Source organism: Pyrgilauda ruficollis, unplaced genomic scaffold, assembly GCF_017590135.1.
Source record: "Pyrgilauda ruficollis isolate IOZ18807 unplaced genomic scaffold, ASM1759013v1 scaffold30, whole genome shotgun sequence".
Taxonomy (NCBI): Eukaryota; Metazoa; Chordata; class Aves; order Passeriformes; family Passeridae; genus Pyrgilauda; species Pyrgilauda ruficollis.
The window spans coordinates 231,699-249,479 of record NW_024524378.1 but is presented as its reverse complement, the minus strand read 5'-3'; the positions used below and the strand labels follow the sequence as shown (position 1 = coordinate 249,479).

General features: G+C 41.3%; 1 protein-coding gene across 1 annotated transcript; it reads right to left on the bottom strand.

The window, feature by feature from the left end:
* Positions 1 to 720: 720 nt before the first annotated feature.
* On the bottom strand, positions 721 to 16,814 carry VCPIP1 (valosin containing protein interacting protein 1). Its single transcript, XM_041473661.1, has 3 exons — positions 13,910 to 16,814; positions 8,810 to 8,896; positions 721 to 5,883 (listed from the first exon to the last, which is right to left on the bottom strand). Exons 1-3 carry the CDS (start codon positions 16,596 to 16,598, stop codon positions 5,012 to 5,014), a joined length of 3,648 nt encoding a protein of 1,215 aa, XP_041329595.1. The 5' UTR covers positions 16,599 to 16,814; the 3' UTR covers positions 721 to 5,011.
* Between the last annotated feature and the right edge of the window lie 967 nt (positions 16,815 to 17,781).

Here is a 17,781-nt window from a genome sequence, read left to right as displayed (position 1 = left end):
GTTTCATGGCTTGTTTCTAGGCTCAGAAGTTTTGATTAAAGCCAATTTGCGAAACAAAGTACCACATGTAGCTGGTGGGAAAAGCATAGAGATAATTTAAATAGTTGTCAATATGTTCATCTTTGAGTATTGCCAAATTTTCAAAAGCCTAGTTCTTCCAAATTGTACTATTCATACTTGAATATTACATGCATGCATTAAAATTTTGCTTTAAATACACTTTGACCAATGTTTCAAATCACAGATTGCAAGGTATCGTAAATGCTGACTTGGTCTGCATTTTTCTACATCTTCTTCATGACAACTTTGAAAAAAAAAAAAGATTCAGGTCTTAAATTTTGGTCTCAAATATATGAAACATATATGGTTCAGAGATCTCTCAAATTCAAAGGTCCTATGTGTTCCATGAAATATTTAGATTAGGCATGAGGTCAAAAAACCCAACTTTTTTCTTAAAAGAACTTTTCTCTCAAAAATTATTTTGAAAAAGAACCATTACTAAAGGAAAATGGGTAACATCAGATTTTACTTTTCTAAGAATTGTATCAGTTTTTCAACTTCTGTACTAGTATTCATGTATGCAAGTATAATGCAATTGATATGCAAAATGCAGAAATTAATACATTTTCAACTGACTCATTTTGTAGGCAAATCAGCATTAATTAAACAAGCGAATGTGTGAAAGGCTAGATAAAAATTACACCTTATAAAACCAAAGCAGATGTTTCAACTTATAGTTTTAATATAGCAATCAAAGAAAATTCCAAATACTGTACAGTGAAGTGTAGTATAGTACACTATATACTGTTATAATACACTATTGTTACATTACTGATAAAAAAATCAAATATAATTAGTACAGCAATCACAAATAGAACAAACCAAACCTTGCTGGATAACAGCCAGTACTGTGAAGATGGTATAGTTTCTATGCTAATTTATTTTTAATTCAACATGTAAAGCACTTACTTTTTAAAAAGATTTTTTTCTAAATATATACACTATTTTAATTCCTATTTATACATTTTAAATAGCATTCCCTCCTAAAAGTGCACTCTTTCATTTCTTGGCAATAATCCTCATCAAACGTAAAATAACTCTGAAAATACCACTCCTGTTTCAACCTTTTATTGCTCAACCACAGGCATAAGGGCTCAGAGGGAATCCTGCATTCTAAAGATCTTAAGCAACTTCTTCATGAAGCTAAACTGATATTCACAAGCAAAACAAAGAAACCACTCTCTGTTGTGGCTTTTTTAAACAAAAGGATTAACTTCATATTCATATTATTATTATTATTTTACAAAAGCATGTAGATTCTGATATTTAAAAATAGGAGCCAAACAAATGTAGAGATAACAGTGGCATCTTCTTAAATCATTCATTTTCCATACAACTCAGATCGAGCATCACTCTCCCAACTGTAAACATACCAAGAATTTTGTTACCTGGCATTTTCAGCGCATTGAAAAAGCAACTCCACTAACCCTGTGATAATGACAACAGATTCTACTTTATGAAATAGTGTAAATCAAGTATTTTGGCCTTGCAGGGTTGTTAGCACACAGCCCTGTGGCACTGTGCCTCTGTGACACTGCTAGAGCACTCTGTCAGAGGCAACGTCTAGCTTGTATTTTGCAGCCAGCACAAGACTAGTAAACTACATGGAATTCACAAAGCCAACAATGCACACAGCTGTTTTGTGACTACAAGAGGAAGACATCCCAAATACATTTCTTTGATTTCATTTGAAAATCTGCTATTTATTTTCCCTCGCTGAAATGCAAACAATTCAGAGAAACAGCACTATCAAAAAGTCAACTAAGCAGCCAGCCATTTGAAGTAGTAAAAGTCTTGGAAAACTGATCTGTTCTCCCGAGGTTTCCCATATGCTCACCAGCAATCTAGTTCATTCCCTTTTTTATTTCTGTACTAGGCCTGTATTTTTAGCAATCATCTTTTCTTTGGGTTATACATACTAAGCCATAGTAACATTTAGGATTTTCTAATAATGTGTCTTCTTTGCCATGAGACACAGCATAGAAGATCCTTGGCCTTCAGACATGAATTTGGCAGCAAGAATTTGGGTTGGTTGCCTTTACTTTTCAAGAAAAGGGCACCATTCTTGACATTTGAGAAGTCCTCCTGACACATCTTCTCATCCACAATGAGGCAAAGTCTTCCCTGCCCTTGTACCCCCCAGCATTTTCCTGACTCTAACAGGAATTCTACAAGCACACTGGTGCTTCTTGGACAGGCACACAGATTTGTCTCCACTTACATTTGCACCCACTGCCAGCAACCAAATGAAACATCTGTTCCAACTCACACTTTGGTGTTCTTTATTTCACTTCTCCTGCAGTCACACATCTCACTGGCATGTAGATGAAGTTTAGCTTCACTTGAGAGTATCAAGAGCTATCTATCTTTCTCAAAACCACTGATATTAAATGCAGAAAAAGCTACATGAGATAAGAACACTGCAAAGAAATATGCACAATCCTGCCTTGCAGAACTCACACCAGCAGATCTTGTGACTGACACCATTTTACCAGTCCTGTGAGACCATCTTCCTTTAGGAACTGGAGGGTTCTTGTCTACACGACTTGAGTGGGCCCAAGATGACACTAATGGTGAGTCAAACAGAGCTATTATCTGTTTCTATGTCTATTTAGATAAGAAGGAAAATGTCAAATTACTGCTGAAATGGGAAGTGTGTCAAAACTAAACCAAGCCTTCCTCTTTACACAGTAAAAGGCACACAAACTTCTGCAGTCTTACCAGAAAGGCATGAAAGAAGTAAGCATTTTTCCTCGAAATAAGAATGATGTGCAATAAATATTTCAATTTATTTCAAACTTGAAATTCTCTCATATACACTGCTCACTCATTATTTTTCCAGCCAAGGAAGACTTTTTTTCCCCTAAAGAAAAGGTTGAAACTATATAAGCATTGGTTACCTGGTCTAAAATGCAAGAGATCCAGGGACTCCTCCCCCTCAGCCTCTCCTGATTGAAATTCTTTCACAGGAACAAGTCACTGCTGTACTTTTTTAACACTGTGACAAAGCACAAGCCTCTACTCAACATTTTCTATATAGATGTAGCCTTCAGTGAGCTAGACTGATTCATGGGAGACTAAATGTTTTCAGAAGTCATGGCAGGCTTCCAGGTGCTGCATGTGCATCCTGTTTCTCACTGAATAAGCCCTGCCAGTTAATCAGTGCATCAGCAAGGTCAGTTCTGGCAAGCCAATTACTTCATACATTCCAAGTTTCCAAATTGCTAACTTACCGGATAGCAATTTGAGATCTTAACATTTTTATTTATGTAAATGTGGTATTTATATTTTACCTCTAAGTAGTGTATGAAATCATAAAATATTTGTACCATCTACATAAAAAGTTAACCAACAGAGTAACTTTAATTTGCTTTGACAAAAGAGAAGGGCTATTCTTTAAGTGACTTGCTTCATTTCAGTTCTACATACAAAAATAAATCCTTCCCCATGGGACATTTTATCATACTAATGCTTAGAACTGTTTAAGTGATTAGAAATGTAAAAAGTGAGGAGACTTTCCTGAATACAAACATATACAACACAAACCACATTTGTGAACTGGTAAAAACCGACATGTGCACAAACACAGACTTCAGTATTCAAATGCTCTTAATTCCTTTGAAGCTATATTAACATCTTTTCATCCATTCAATGTTATTTTACCATAAGAAGAAGCAACAATAGTGCATTTAAATGACTATGAAGATAGGAAGCAAAGTGCAGTATCAGAAACACATTCCATCCTTAGGGAGCAAGCACAATGGCTGCTTCTTAAAAACTAGCACTACAGGTCTGATGAACACACTACTTAAGTGGATACCAGCTCTATTATCACTGATGCAGGGAAACCTGCATCACAAACTGAAGTGAGGCTGAGAGAGGTGGGTAGTCTTTATAGACACTGAAACAGCATGTATCCCTTGCTCCCACAGAGTAAACAGTGAGCTTCTAAAAGCTCAATTATCACCAACCACTTTAGGATAATGTGTGTTAGAGAGTCATTTCCTTCCAATAAATTGTTAATTTGCTCTTAAGAGGACAGCTGTTATTTCATTTTTGCCATTTCTAACCAATGCTAGCAATCTAAGTCTTCTAAAAGAAATGGATTTGCCATTGAACATTTGCTCTTACTTGCAATTGCCTACTTCTCTCTCATAATTGTCTCAAAAGTTGCACAACCACCTGACCAGTTTGGTATTTGGGAGGAAATGCTACCAAGAGAGCACCAAAATGGTTGTGCTGGCTCAGACAGCCATGCATAACCACACCACATGCAATGTATCTTCATCATATGCTATGTGGCCTTTTTTCTAACTTGCTTTCTAACTGACAATAGGAGAACTTAGACTTCAATTTACTGAAGTTACACTTAGTCCAAGATTTCTGAGAGGAGGATATGAATGAAAAAGTTATTAAATTGGAGAAGTGCCAGCAAAGTGTCATTAAAAGCACTGTATATGCCGCATTATCAAATTGAGCAGAAGTTTAGTTTCAGTTACCTTTTGAAATGTATGTCTAATTTATGACAATAGGGTATTTTTTATTGGAACTAAGTACCTGGGACAGAATTAACTTTGCCATGTATCTAGTTTTGCCTGTTCTAGCCCTTCCAGTAACCTTAAGCTAGCATGGTAAGAACCTTGCATGGGCTTAAATTTTAAGACTTCTAAGAAATTAAAAATTACAAAGAATTTTCAAGAACCCACATGTACAGCAGATATTCATCTCAGTGCATTTCCTAATAACTAGTTTACAGGTAACAGAGCCAGCCTGGGCAGCAGTATGGTAATATTGAAAGCTATTGCCAATCACATGCTTATCATGCACTGAATAAGATGATATAATCTTTGACATACATACAAGATTTAATAACTAATCACTTTGTGTGGCCCAGCCAATAAACATTACATTTGAACAGTAATTTCTTCTACCCTTATTAGATTTTAACCTATCAAGAGTGATCCATTGGCTCAGTTGCATTAGTGATTCCTGCATCTTGACTATCCATCTCCTCAAGCTCCTCAACAGAACTTCCCTTTTGTGCTTTAGACCTTGCAGGGAATGTTGTTCCCACAGAATTCACCATGTTACCATCAGTTGATTCAGTATTCAAGTGTTCAGTACCACTTGGTGCAGAGAGTGATTCGGGTAAGGCAGCTTGAAAGCTCCCAGTTTTAGCAGTTGAACTCACTGCCTCTACTTTTCTTTGAGATACATCAACTGATGCTGACTGCTCTGTATTCTGATCCCGCAAATGTCTATCCATTGAAGCCTGAATAGAAGAGACCATTTCCTGCAACTTTTTTCTCTGTGCCTCAATCAAAGTGGGGTCAAGCTGCCTGCTGTCTCTCATTGTCACAACTCCCGGAGCAATTCGAATAAGCTCACTGTTACCAGAAGCAGCTGTGAATACAGAAGGCTCAATTTTAGCAGAAGGACTGAAGTCCGTTTCTGTGCTATGCTTTCTTAAAAGTGGTGTTTCCCTGGCTCTTTGATCATGTTGTTGACTACTAGATGCAGTTCCTAGGGAATGACCCTTTCCTTGAAATGCAGTTATGTTATGTAGTTGTTCAGATTTCTTTTTCACTACTCCACCACTACCCAGCTTCAGTATTCCATGTGAAGGACTTGCTTCCCTGCTTCTTGAAGCAGCTTCTGCTCGCACTTGACTTAAGGCCTCTTTAACCAGCTCTTCAACATCAGGACCGATCGGGAAGTGCCCAGCAGCATCCACACACAGCTCTAGTCTGTCTTCTGCTGCATTGTACACAAAGTTTTTACCAGGCAGATGTGGAAAAGTGCAGTGCTTGCCATCAGCCAAACCTATAAAGACAGGAAAAGTTATTCAAAGTGCTAACATATTTTAAGGCATGCTCTGAACACACAGTAATTACTGTATTTTAATTTACTGAATCAAGTATGTAAAATCAAACACTGAAAGTTACTACTGTGGGAGAAAAAACATAGGCTTTTATGCCATACAATAACCAGAGCATGCTGCAAAGATGCTGCTGCCTTCTGTGATGACTCTGATGAATAGACAATAGCGTACTATTACAAGATAAAATGACCACACCGCTACGACTTGCAGTTCTATGCTTGCAGTAATGTAAAAGAAGCCAAACCCTATCACTACCATCACCCTCACCCCAAAAATCACACAAAACCAAACCATCACAAATCAAAACCCGAAAACTGACAAGGAGAACATTTCAAAACACTATCTGGAGAAATACTATTTGAGACTACTTCCATACCAGTTAGAACTGTAGTAGGATTTCTGGTTGCCTAACTGCTGCTAAGCCTGAGGAATTTCCAATTTGCTATTTTGTCTTGTTCTCTGAGAGGAAGTGTTGCTAGATTAACAGAAGTATTTCAAGCTTACTGTATTTAATAGTCCTGGATATTATAACTATTAACCTTTACAAAATAAACATAAGGCATAATATTATTGCTCTGCTGTTTGTTTAATTGTCCCACTTACAATTTGACCAATCTATTAAAACTGAGAGTTCACTAGATAATTTTAAGTTCTGAAATTTCGGCGTGCCAAAAATGGACAACATTCAGTCTTTACAGTTTATCATCATAAAACACAAAATAAGTCTTTCAACTCTGTCCCATGCAGGCTGTGGTAAAAGCAGTAAGGTATCACTTCAGTGACGGTGGCTTTCTGTGAGTTAAAAGCTATCTGCAGATGAAAACTTGGCTGCAACCATTCTCTTCACTTTAGTTCCATCAGCTATGCATGGAGAGCTACAATGAAAACAACACAGTTCAAAAGGTGCCAGGAACAGGTAAATTGTTAGGATTTTTCCTCTCTTTCTCAAAATTCTTGAAGAAAACCACCAGAAATTATTCAGAAGGGAAGAAACACAACAAGCAAATTCTAGTTCTGTATTACCAAACACAATGCTTTCAAAATGAGTATTCTGGGCAACAGTGGGAAAGGTCATTAAATAATTTGATAAGTTATTAAACTGTTTTCATCCTAATGAACCTACTTATTAATCTCACTCATGCTCCACAGCTTCTGATTCACACATCCACAATTGCAGAGGACCTACAAATAAGATATTATTCTGAGAGCTTCAGACATGTGGCTCCTTTCTTTACATATCCATGGGAACCAATAACCAAACAGCCAAAATGCAGAACAAAATTTAACCTCAAACACCCATCTGTCTAACTTCGCCTGAACAACATATTTTAGATATGTAATTTAGTAGCTCAATTCTCATTTGCAAAAGAGGGAACTGAAACAATTCCTATGAATGACCAAAACTGCCTCTGAAACTGCAATCCCAACATCTCAAAGACCTTAAACAAGATCTATTAAATCAAGTTTCAAACGATTAACAGTACCTACGCTTCACAGACTGTTCTCAAGGTCCAGTATGACAGGTGCATTATTACATTATCTAAAACATTACAAATAGGTAAGTAGCTTCTTAAAGTGGAAAGATGAGCCAGATTGTTGCACACTGGAATTGTAAAAGTGTACTAATGCTGAAATAGCAATTGTACCTACCAAGACAGTCTGTATTTGAAAGTATGCAGTGCCAGTGTATGCAGGCATTTACACTACTATCTGCTACAGCCTTATTTCTTACACAGTAAGCTGGGAAAAATTACTTTTAAGTTAGACATTTTCTGAGAGTTGGGTTAAAATTCCTTGGATTCATTTCAGGATTTCAAATCTGGCTAGCCATTAATTGGTCAAAAACACCCTTTCCATCAGGCACTGTGTAAGCCGATTTACTTTCCACAAACAATACACCACTCGTTACTGTACAAGCATAGTAAAAGAAGGAAAACTAAAAGGAAACAGATATAAGACACTTAGCATGCTAACTCTATTATCAGGCTAATAATTCAGTGAGAGGTAGTGGGCATTGAGTATATCACACATTTTAATTTATTTCCAGAAATAAGTAAGATAAAGTTAAGGTTGATAAAACTGCCTAAGAAAAAAATCAAACCAAGAAAGCAGTAAAGTGACCATTGTAATAGCTGAAATCACAACAGTTAAACTGTGAATGGAAAGATTTCATCAAGAAAATAACTTTGGGAGAAAATAACTCCTTAGTACTTTCTTCTCTAAAGAAACAGCTGCTATTTTTTGTAGGCAGTATTTTTAAAGCCACCTAAAAATCAAAGGTATCCCACTTGCTTGGTTATTCTGCACAGAACCCAAGATGCAACATTCAGCAATTCAAGAAGGGGATGGATAGTTTTCCTTCTGAACAATAATCTTAGGAATATAAAAAACAAATTTAACCAACAATTTAAATTTAAAACATGCAGTACCCTGTATAAAATATCTGCTAAGAAGCACAAGGAAGGTAAACTCCTTATCCAGTAAGCATCTTAAAGTAAAGGAATAAGTGTTATGATTCGTTGTTTGATCTTTACAGGAGAAAAAGATATGGAAAACAAAAAAGTCAGCTGACTTTTTTTGGTCATATTGTCATTAAGAAAAAAAAGTTGTTTGTACAATTCAGGAAGTGGAAATTTCAGAAAGTAAGAGGTTTAAATTCAATGAAATAGGTTTAGGCAGATTCTCTAGTCTTAGTCTGTCTGAGGGAGCATTAGGAGTTCTCCAATATTTAAGAATGAAAAATTACCATAGCAATAGACTTTCAAAAAATATATTTATGCTTAGAAGTGACTCAGTACCAATTTACAATTTTCAGGATTAGGAAACAGAGGAAGGAAGGAAGGAATAAAAACAAAACCAAAAAAATACCTGTTGTTTTCTTCATTATGCTGTAGAAGACTCCACCCTGCTGAAACAACTGAGGAAGCCCCTTTGCATAAGACCAAACATCTTCTCCTGTAAAAATCAAACACAAACATTAAAATTAAACAGTTGTATTTTCATATTATAGACAATGGCCGAAAATGTAACTCCTTAAATCAAAAGTTGAGCCCTCACTTTCTTCTATGCAATAAAAAATTTGAATTTTTATTGCAAATGCACAGAACATGAGCCTGGGACATTGAAAGACTTTTAGAAAAACATACCACTGTCTGCAGCCAAATATCCTACATGTTCTAGAACAAAGGTTCCCAAATTTGATTTGATCCAAGGTGCAGCTCCTGTTTCTTTGCCAAGCTCTAAACACGAGCCTCCATTCCCCTCCTACCTCTGCTTTCAACATTAAACTAGGAAATTACTAACACACTTTCAAAATTCAAGCACACATCCTTGCTCATTAAAACTTGAATTCTATATCCCTACACCTTCTCAAAAATCAGAGCTCAATTTCACAGCTACCACACAGGAGACTTAATACTGCAGCTGAGACACAAACATTCACCCAGGCAGCTGCATAGAAGCTGTGTTTGTACCTTGCTTTTCTTGACAGTTAGAAACAAAATACCAACCATGAGGCCCTGGCAGTCCTGTATAACCAGTGTTTCTCAACAATGCCAAAAATGGCATTGAAATGTGACAACTTTAAATGCCATGGAGAAAAAAAAAAATCAACCTAGACTACATAAGGAAAGGAATATAAAGAACAGAAAAATTGGGTTACAGTGATGGAATATCAGTGACCTAACAGCACCTGCTCAATCATTTCAGATCTGCATTTGCCTATACCCTTTTCCTTATTTTGCTAACCACTTACCTGCTTCAGAGAAGTGACATGTGCTGTAGCTGTCTAAGCAGTACAAACAGAAAGTTCTGATAAATTCTATTCTCCTGATGCAGAAACAACTACTGTGCATACACATTTTCAGAAAAAAAATTGTTTTTCCTACTTTCCATCAAATATACAAGGAACATACCAATACATTTTTTATAGAAATTGCCCCCTTCCGTAGAAATTGAAATCTCAGTAACAACAGCTCTCAAATTTCTATTAAGATTGGAAAATGTAAATCTTCAACTATAGTTAACTGGTTGTACTACTTGGATAGAGAAAGCTGGAATGTGTGAGGCTGTAAAACATAACCCACCAATATATCTTTGCTTGCTGTTATAAGGAAAATAAAATAAAATAAAAGAGCACAGGAGGCACAGGACTCTTGATGCTTCCCTGCTCGTCTGTTCCCCCACAACTGTCACTCAACTCTCCACTGCAGGCATTACTCAAGCCCCCATTCACTTTATAAAAGTACAGAGCACATTCACCACATTCTGACTTTGGATATTTTAAAGACAGGAGACTGATATAATCTGATGAATTTTGAAACTATTCCTTCAAACCATATACACTCAGGTTCATTGCATTCATTCACACATCAAGCTCACAAATTCGGCCTTCACTTCCAAGATGAACATTGAAGTAATAAACCAACTGCTCTTTCTTCTTATTTTCCATGATCCACTGAAGGAAGTCTTCTGGCACTGCTACCTGTGTCCTTTCTCTCATTGGCAATTTGAAATGCACTTCCCTATACACGGTGTCTGCAGAGCATTGCTGCTGTGCCTCTTCCAAGTCTGCCTGATGGTTTAAACACTGCCCACAGGAATCAAAATAACCACTGCACTGAGAACTATCAGAATACAGCTGTCAGTCCACTGAAGCCTGAAGAGGCCACAGCCAGCAGGACTCCATACTAAGGACTCCTTTACTGCTGCATTGAGCAATCCATTACCATTTGAAGGACTCCCTTTCATTCCACAAGACAACCACTGGACTTAAAGAGAAGCCCAGTTTTAAAATTACTGACATTTTCCAAGGAAAGCTTCCCTATTTGCTGTGGGCATGATTTTTCAAGCCTTGCACAAGGGAAGCATCACTGTTTAGACAGCCTTTTATGCAATACTAACAAGTACTACATGCAGGAAAGCATGGAGAGCAGGGCTCACAATACAAAAGCATCAGCCACTGAAAGAAATACAAACTAATGACACTGTTTTGGTAGACATCTCCCACTAGAAGACAAAAAAGCCCACAGTTACAACTGGACTTTCCCAGATCAGAGGAACTAGTGTGTGACTCAACTAAACTGCATTTGAGGTTTGCACATTTTTGTTGTTAGCTAATTTTTACCGTTTGTTTTGGATTTGTTTGCCATGGCAGCAAGATGTTTATAGGTCACAAGTTAATTTGGATGATCATTTAGTTAGATTATAAATTCCCTCAAGACACTACATTTATCAAAGAGATTATACTGCTCCTACTCCAGTACACAGTTCCTCAGACCAGACCCCAGTCCCAGAACATTAAGGTATGGGAACAAATCCAGACTGTCCTACCCACAAACAGGCCTTGTTCACCGATATAAGTTAGCCTGCAGCCGCTGCAAGCCCAGGACTGTCACTTCAGACAGCAGAGAGAACACACAAAGTGCAATGCAAATAAAAAACTCAATTGATAAACATGTTATAGAGAAGTTCAGCTGGCTTCAAAGCAAGCTCTTTAATTCCATGAAAATCCTGTTATCACATAATACACTAAATTTAAACCTGGCTATTTTGATTCCTTGTGTATGGATGAATTCATCAATGAAAAACCAACCAATCAAAATAAATTCATATCTGGCTTGCACATATTCAAAGTGCCTCTGCAGGGGTGTAATTAAATCTGGTTTAAAATATAATGTTTTAAATATGTTAATCCAAAATTCCAATTCCTTTAGTAATTTCCCTACAGAATTCTGCATTTTGAGCTAGGGAAAAAAAAAAAAAAAGAAAAAAAAAAAGAAGAGAAAGCTTTACAAAAAATCATGCATAATATGTTAATTTTTCCAGAAATTACAGTATTTAATTTCCCAGGGCTTTTTTTTAAATTATATACAGAAAAAAAGTTAAGAATATGATCTAAAATTCTAATAAGTAGCTGAGACCAGAAAAGAAAAATTCTAGTAGCTGAAATAAGAAAAATACTTCAGCCTACAGGAGACTCTGTATGAAAGAAACTGTTTTAAGCACACAGAATGAATAATTATGGATGTTTGAAGACACGCTTCCACTATGGGCACTGGGGAAAAGAAAAGTGTGTCTAGCCCAATGAGCTATCTGAACAGCATCTCCCCTCTACACATTCTAATCTCACTGTATTATAGGAATGTTTTTAGCAGAACAAAGTTACAAAGCTGGCTCTCAGACCTTTGCAGCAGTTTTTAGCAGTACAGAAATGCTGTTCTGAAAAATTAAGGCTTCTTGTCTCAAAAAGGCTGAATATGCCACCTTGAGGAATTGCCACCCTTAAGAAAGTGCAAGGACTTAGCAAGTTTGTTAATTTGTTGAAAAATCACAGTTGTGAACAGTCTAGTAACTAGATTTCTCTCACAAGTATTTTTAAAGAAAAATGAAGACCCAATGAGAAAAGCCATGATATAATAACAGCATCTTATTCGGTAGTTGCATAAGGTTTTATAACTGGCTGGTTTATCACTTGCTGCTGCTTTTATCTCTATTAGTAATGCACAATGGATGCAGCCAGAGAAGGGTGAGATAAATTCTATTCTAAACGGTGCTCTTAAAGCAGAATCTAACAGCAGTGATGGCAAAGACAAAAAGCCATTCTTGCATACAAGATCAGCTCCCAGTTTATGGATAAGCACCTGTGAAATAATAACATACCTTAATGCTTAAGTAACCAAGATATTTTTAAGGTATGCCAAAGTTTTTTGAAGTCAGTAACTATACTTCCAGCAGTATTTCCTGCAAACAGGAAAGCACTCTTTTAAGCTTAATCTAGAAGTGAAGACAACTTTCAAACTTAACTTTTTCCTGCACTTTGGAACTGGGGTGTAAATGTCAGTGCGATGAGGTGGGTAGTGATTCAGCACACTATCTTGTAAAAGACACAGGAGTAAACAATCACACTTGGAAAAGAATCAAAGTTCTGCTTGATGAACTTCTGACATACCACTCTGTGATTACGTAATTGTTTCGTTTCTGAAACATCACATGCTTTAGCCACACCAAATCCCTCCAGCAAGAGAAGGCTCCCACAAAAAAAAACCTGTAAACATGACTATTCAACTGGTTCGTAGAGCTGAATGTATGATAATTACAGTTCTACTTCCTGCCAGAAAGCAGCCAGAACTGTGAAACCTGATGAACAAAATACATAAACAGGGGTCCAAGTCTCCTGAGTTCAAAAAGGAAAATTAAAAACACAGGCACCTGAGAAAAGTCCTTTTGTCTTGAATTATTCACGGTCAGATTTACATGACTGATAATTTACAAGTATAGCTTTGCAACCCTATGTCTGACCTTTGGAATTCAGATCCATGTTTAGATTCTTTCAGTTTCTCCTCTGTTTATATTCTGAAATAGCACTTTCCTTAAATCTTTAAAAAGACCAGATCTTCATTTAAAACTAACGGATTACCTAAGGAGAAAATGTCAAATTGATATGCTTAAACCAAGACAACTCCCTGTGGGGCCAAATGTCAGGATTTCCTCCTACTACAAAGGTGAAAATTTGTTCCTCAAACTTCCAATGAGCAGGGGACACTCAGCATCCCCTTCTCACCCCTGCTCTGAATTTATTTCCTGAAACCCGAGGGAGATGTAGGAAAAAAAAAGTCTGTAGTTTCACACATATACTTCCAATGTGTGCCTAATGAGAGGCAGGAAAAACAGAGAGACAGGACAGCAGAGGAAATGAAATCACCTCTAAACAGCAATTTTAAAAGAGGATTTTATAGCAAAGGAAGAACAAGTATCTCATATACCTCATATATACATTTCTAAAAGTCACTGACAGCATATTAAATGTCCTTCTAATAAAGGAATAAACTACAAGATTACAGCTACATTTCAGCTACAAGATTAAGCATGATTTAAGAAAAAGGGAAATGTGTATGTAACTAGAGTTTGCAACATGTTATCTTCTACTTAAAAATACAATTTCGAAGAATAACACCAAGTCAGCCTTACCCATGAGTGTTGCCAGAAGACAGAGCGAATACATCTCCTTGTCAACTTGCTCTTGCAGATCTTTTGACGAGATCTTACTGGTCACAGCAACATCTTCGTGCTTTACAGCATGGGCTGAGTGAGCTGAGGCAGCCTGCCTGCCTTCCTCCTTGCCCTTCAGAATTTCTATGGCAATCCTGTCACCGTGCTGCAAGGGAACAGGCTCATTTTCCATGCCTTCTTTGGGAGGCAGAAGCTCTTTTGGAGGAAAGCCGTAGCGAATACATTGCAGATATGGGGGAATATTAAATTCTCTTGCTATGCCTTCCTGGAGTTCCAAGAAGGTGGTAGTGCACTTCAAGGTAAGCATTGACTGCCTCCCGTCGTTGGTGGTTATTCGAATTTTCTTTTCTTTTGCAGATGTTGGAGAATAAGGGGTTTTGGTTGGTGTAGCAGGTGCAGACGAGGGCCCCTCACGAACAGCCCCAGGAGAAGCAGTCCTGGGTTGCCCTTTCTGCTCTTGTTTCAATTTTTCACTTTTCCGTTTCTGCATTACGGAAGCCTGGTCCGCAATGTTCTGCTGAATAGTTCTTTCAGCCTTGCTCATATTCAATTCCTCCTTGTGCAAAGTTTTAGTCTTCTGTCCAGTCAAAATGATTTTGGTTGGAAGTTGCGACTCTAACTCTTGTCCTTGCTGTACATCATCAGCTCTTTGGGCGTGAGCACCATCGATATTTACAGGGGTATAATCATCAGGGTTCTTTTTGGCAGTTTGGTGCAGTATTGTGTTGACAACTTTCTGCACGAGAATCTCGCTACCAAATTCACCGGGGAAGTGCTTGGTGACAAGTTTCATGGCGACATCATACACATTGCTGTTCAAAGAGGTGTCACTTTCATACTGGAACCAGTAGACAGTCTCTCTCACCACTCTTCCACCCCACTCTAGAGTTATAGGAAAAGCTTCAGGCAGATTGTCATATTCTTTCCCTTCCCAGTAATGCTTGAATCCACAGCCACATTTGCCACCTGAAGACCTAGTATTAGTTCTGTCTCCATCAATATACAGAACAGACCCATCTTCTCTGACACGACGCATTAAGTTACCGTGGCACCAGTTACAAACAGTCAAATTACTCAGGCCATAGTCTGGTACCAGCACATCCTTCACAGGGTTGTAAGAACACACCAAACTGTTCAGGGGAAAACTGTAATTTTTGTCAGGCCTTAGCTGGCCGTGAGTACTTTTTGCCAGGTTATACAGCTTCCCCCCAGGAGCCAGCCACTCTGGGGGAACGTGATGCTCTGAAAGAGCCCCACAGATGAGGCACCTGTGAAGGCGGTTGTCCATCACTGCTTTTTTGGCAGCTGCAGTGACCTCTTCGGGCTGGACCCCTATTACACCAGTCCTTCTGTAGAAATATTGATGCACATCAGCTACAAGACTGGGGTGGATACCATGCTTACTCATGAAAACCTCCTCCATTGCAGCAACAAGCCTCATCAAGTACTTGTCCTGCAAACTTCTGTCTCCTCCAATAATGCAACCACCATCCTCCTCTAACATGATGTACTTTTTGATGAGGTCTTGAGGAACTCCCCAGGCTTTAGGAAGTAGTTTCCTAGGCAGCTTAGGTAAAGCAGCACCTTTTATTCCAACCAGAGGAATATAATGGTTACGTCCTGAGCTACTCCATGCAATACAGATCGGCTTGTTCAACATGCCATCTTTCCCCATGCATTTTTCCAGAGGTATCAGACCAGGCAGGAATGTTGCTGAATAATCTCCAGAGCTTCGCATTCCACTCAAGGAGTCTAACAGGATGATAGGCCGGTGCAGCACGTTGGCCAGACCAAAGATGTGAATATTCCTAAGGCCCATTGGCACACCTTCTGGAGGAACAAACAAAGGGTCACATTCATTGATAATATCCTCCCACTCTGCAGCATCAATAAAGTCATGGAAAAGTGCCTTGTAATGGCTTAGATTCGCCTCAAAATGCTTCTTTAGATTCTCTCGGAGAGCATGCCAGAACAGTTCCCTACCAACAAGCGCTCGTGAGACTGCATGGACAAGGCAGTGGCCATCTCCATCCACGTGGACAGGAATGAGGCACTCTTGACTGTTGTTGGCCTTCTTGATGTCCTCCAGGGTGTCGTGCAGGTAGATGAGGCTGCCGGAGCGGTCCTTCCCATAACCCATGGTTTCGACGTGCTCTGGCTCGATGAGGAAGGCGCGGTCGCCCAGGAGGGAGCAGTCAAAGATGTCTCCCTGGTTCATCTCCGTGAGGAGCTTGGCTTTGCCAGTCTGCTTGTCCATCCCATAGCGGGCCAGGATGGGGGCCAGGAGCTTGCAGTGGTAGTTGGAGAGGCCATTGACTTTGACGAGCTCAGTGTTCCTGCGGGGCGGGCCGGCGCCGCTGACGCCCAGCAGCGCATTCCGCAGCAGGTTGTGCAGCACCAGGTCGGGGTCCGTCACCTCCTCCACGGCCAGCAGCTGCCGCTGCTCGTGGCGCCGCCCGCAGTCCGTGCACTCGATGCTGCCGCTGCCCTGCGGCCCGTGCGCCGGGAAGAACAGCCGCGCCTGGCATTTGGGATCGGGGCAGGTGCCCGAGAAGATGCGCCGGTCTCGCTTCTTGGAGGCGGACGGAGGCGGCGGCTGCGGCTGCTGCTGAGGGGACGGCGGCGGCGGCTGCTGGGGCTGGGACATCGCTCCGCTCCGCTCCGCCCGGGCTTCACCCGCACCCGCTCCTCCGCCGCCCTCACAGGCGCATTCCCTGCGCGCCGCACAACGACCGCCGCCTCTCAGACGCCGCCGGTGCCGGTGCTGCCCGTGCGGTACCGAGCGCCGCCCGCCGCCCCCCGCCCGACGCGGAAGCCGCCGCCGCTCTCACCGCCCCTCGGCCGCCTCAGTGCCCGCAGCGCCGCGGCCTCGCGCACTTCCACGCCGGTGGCGCACGCGCGGCGCCGCAGGGGCGGACGGGAGCGATAGTTTCGTTAGCCAAGGCCCAATGTAGAGACGGTATCTACGTGCCATGGAGAGACTACAGAGACCGTGATGCCACGCGGCGGAGAGTGGGAGGGCGGGGGCGGGGCGAGGCTCGGCGGGGTTGCTGGGAAGCGTAGTCCGCGGGCGGGTGGGCCGGGAAGGGCACTCGGCGGCGCTTGTTGCGCTTCCTGCGGGAGCGCTGGGGGTGGCAGTAGGGCGTGAGGTAACACCCCCCGCATGTACATTCCTGCTCTGTCTCGCTCGGATGTTGTTCTGAGGTGACACCCCACGTGTATATTCTCCCTCTGTGCCCCTCGAGTGCTGGTTTGAGGCGACACTCTACGTATATGCCTCCTCTGCCCCCCTCGGGGGCGGCTCCGAGGTGACATCCCCCGTGTGCATCCCTCCTCGGCCGCCTCGCCCCCCGCCCGCTGACGCCCCGCAGGAGCACCGGGCGAGGCTCCCTCCCGTGACACCTGTCCCCCTGGACAGGCTCGGGGGCGAGAGGCTGCCCAGCCCAACAGGCTGCTGCCGGCAAGGGGCTGACAGGAAGGGACAGGCGGGGGCCGGCCCCAGCCTTCCCCTCAGCAGTGCGGCTGAAGGGGAATCTGAGGACCCCCGAGGGCTCCCCGGGCACGGAGCTTTCCAAAAGCACGGCGAGCAGCGTGTCCTGCCAGGCGCAGTCCCCTGCCAGCAGCACTGCCTGCAGGCGCGGGCACACGGGCCGTGACCCCAGGCTCTGCCCCCACAGCCTCGGCAGGCAGGCCCGGGCCGGGGCCGGGGCCGGGCTGCGCCTGCCCTTGCAGCGCCTCGGGGCGCCCGGAGCTCAGCGCACCCTCGCCGGGGTTTCGATTCCCGAGAAGCCACGCCGGGCTGCTTGTCCAGGGGGTGAGCTATCTGAGCG

Coding starts and splice junctions, on each gene's coding strand:
- VCPIP1 (XM_041473661.1), bottom strand. CDS start 16,598: ATGTCCCAGCCCCAGCAGCCGCCGCCGCCGTCCCCTCAGCAGCAGCCG. Junction 8,897..13,909: donor TCTTCTGGCAACACTCATGG/GTAAGGCTGACT, acceptor TGATTTTTACAG/GAGAAGATGTTTGGTCTTAT. Junction 5,884..8,809: donor CATAATGAAGAAAACAACAG/GTATTTTTTTGG, acceptor CTGTCTTTATAG/GTTTGGCTGATGGCAAGCAC.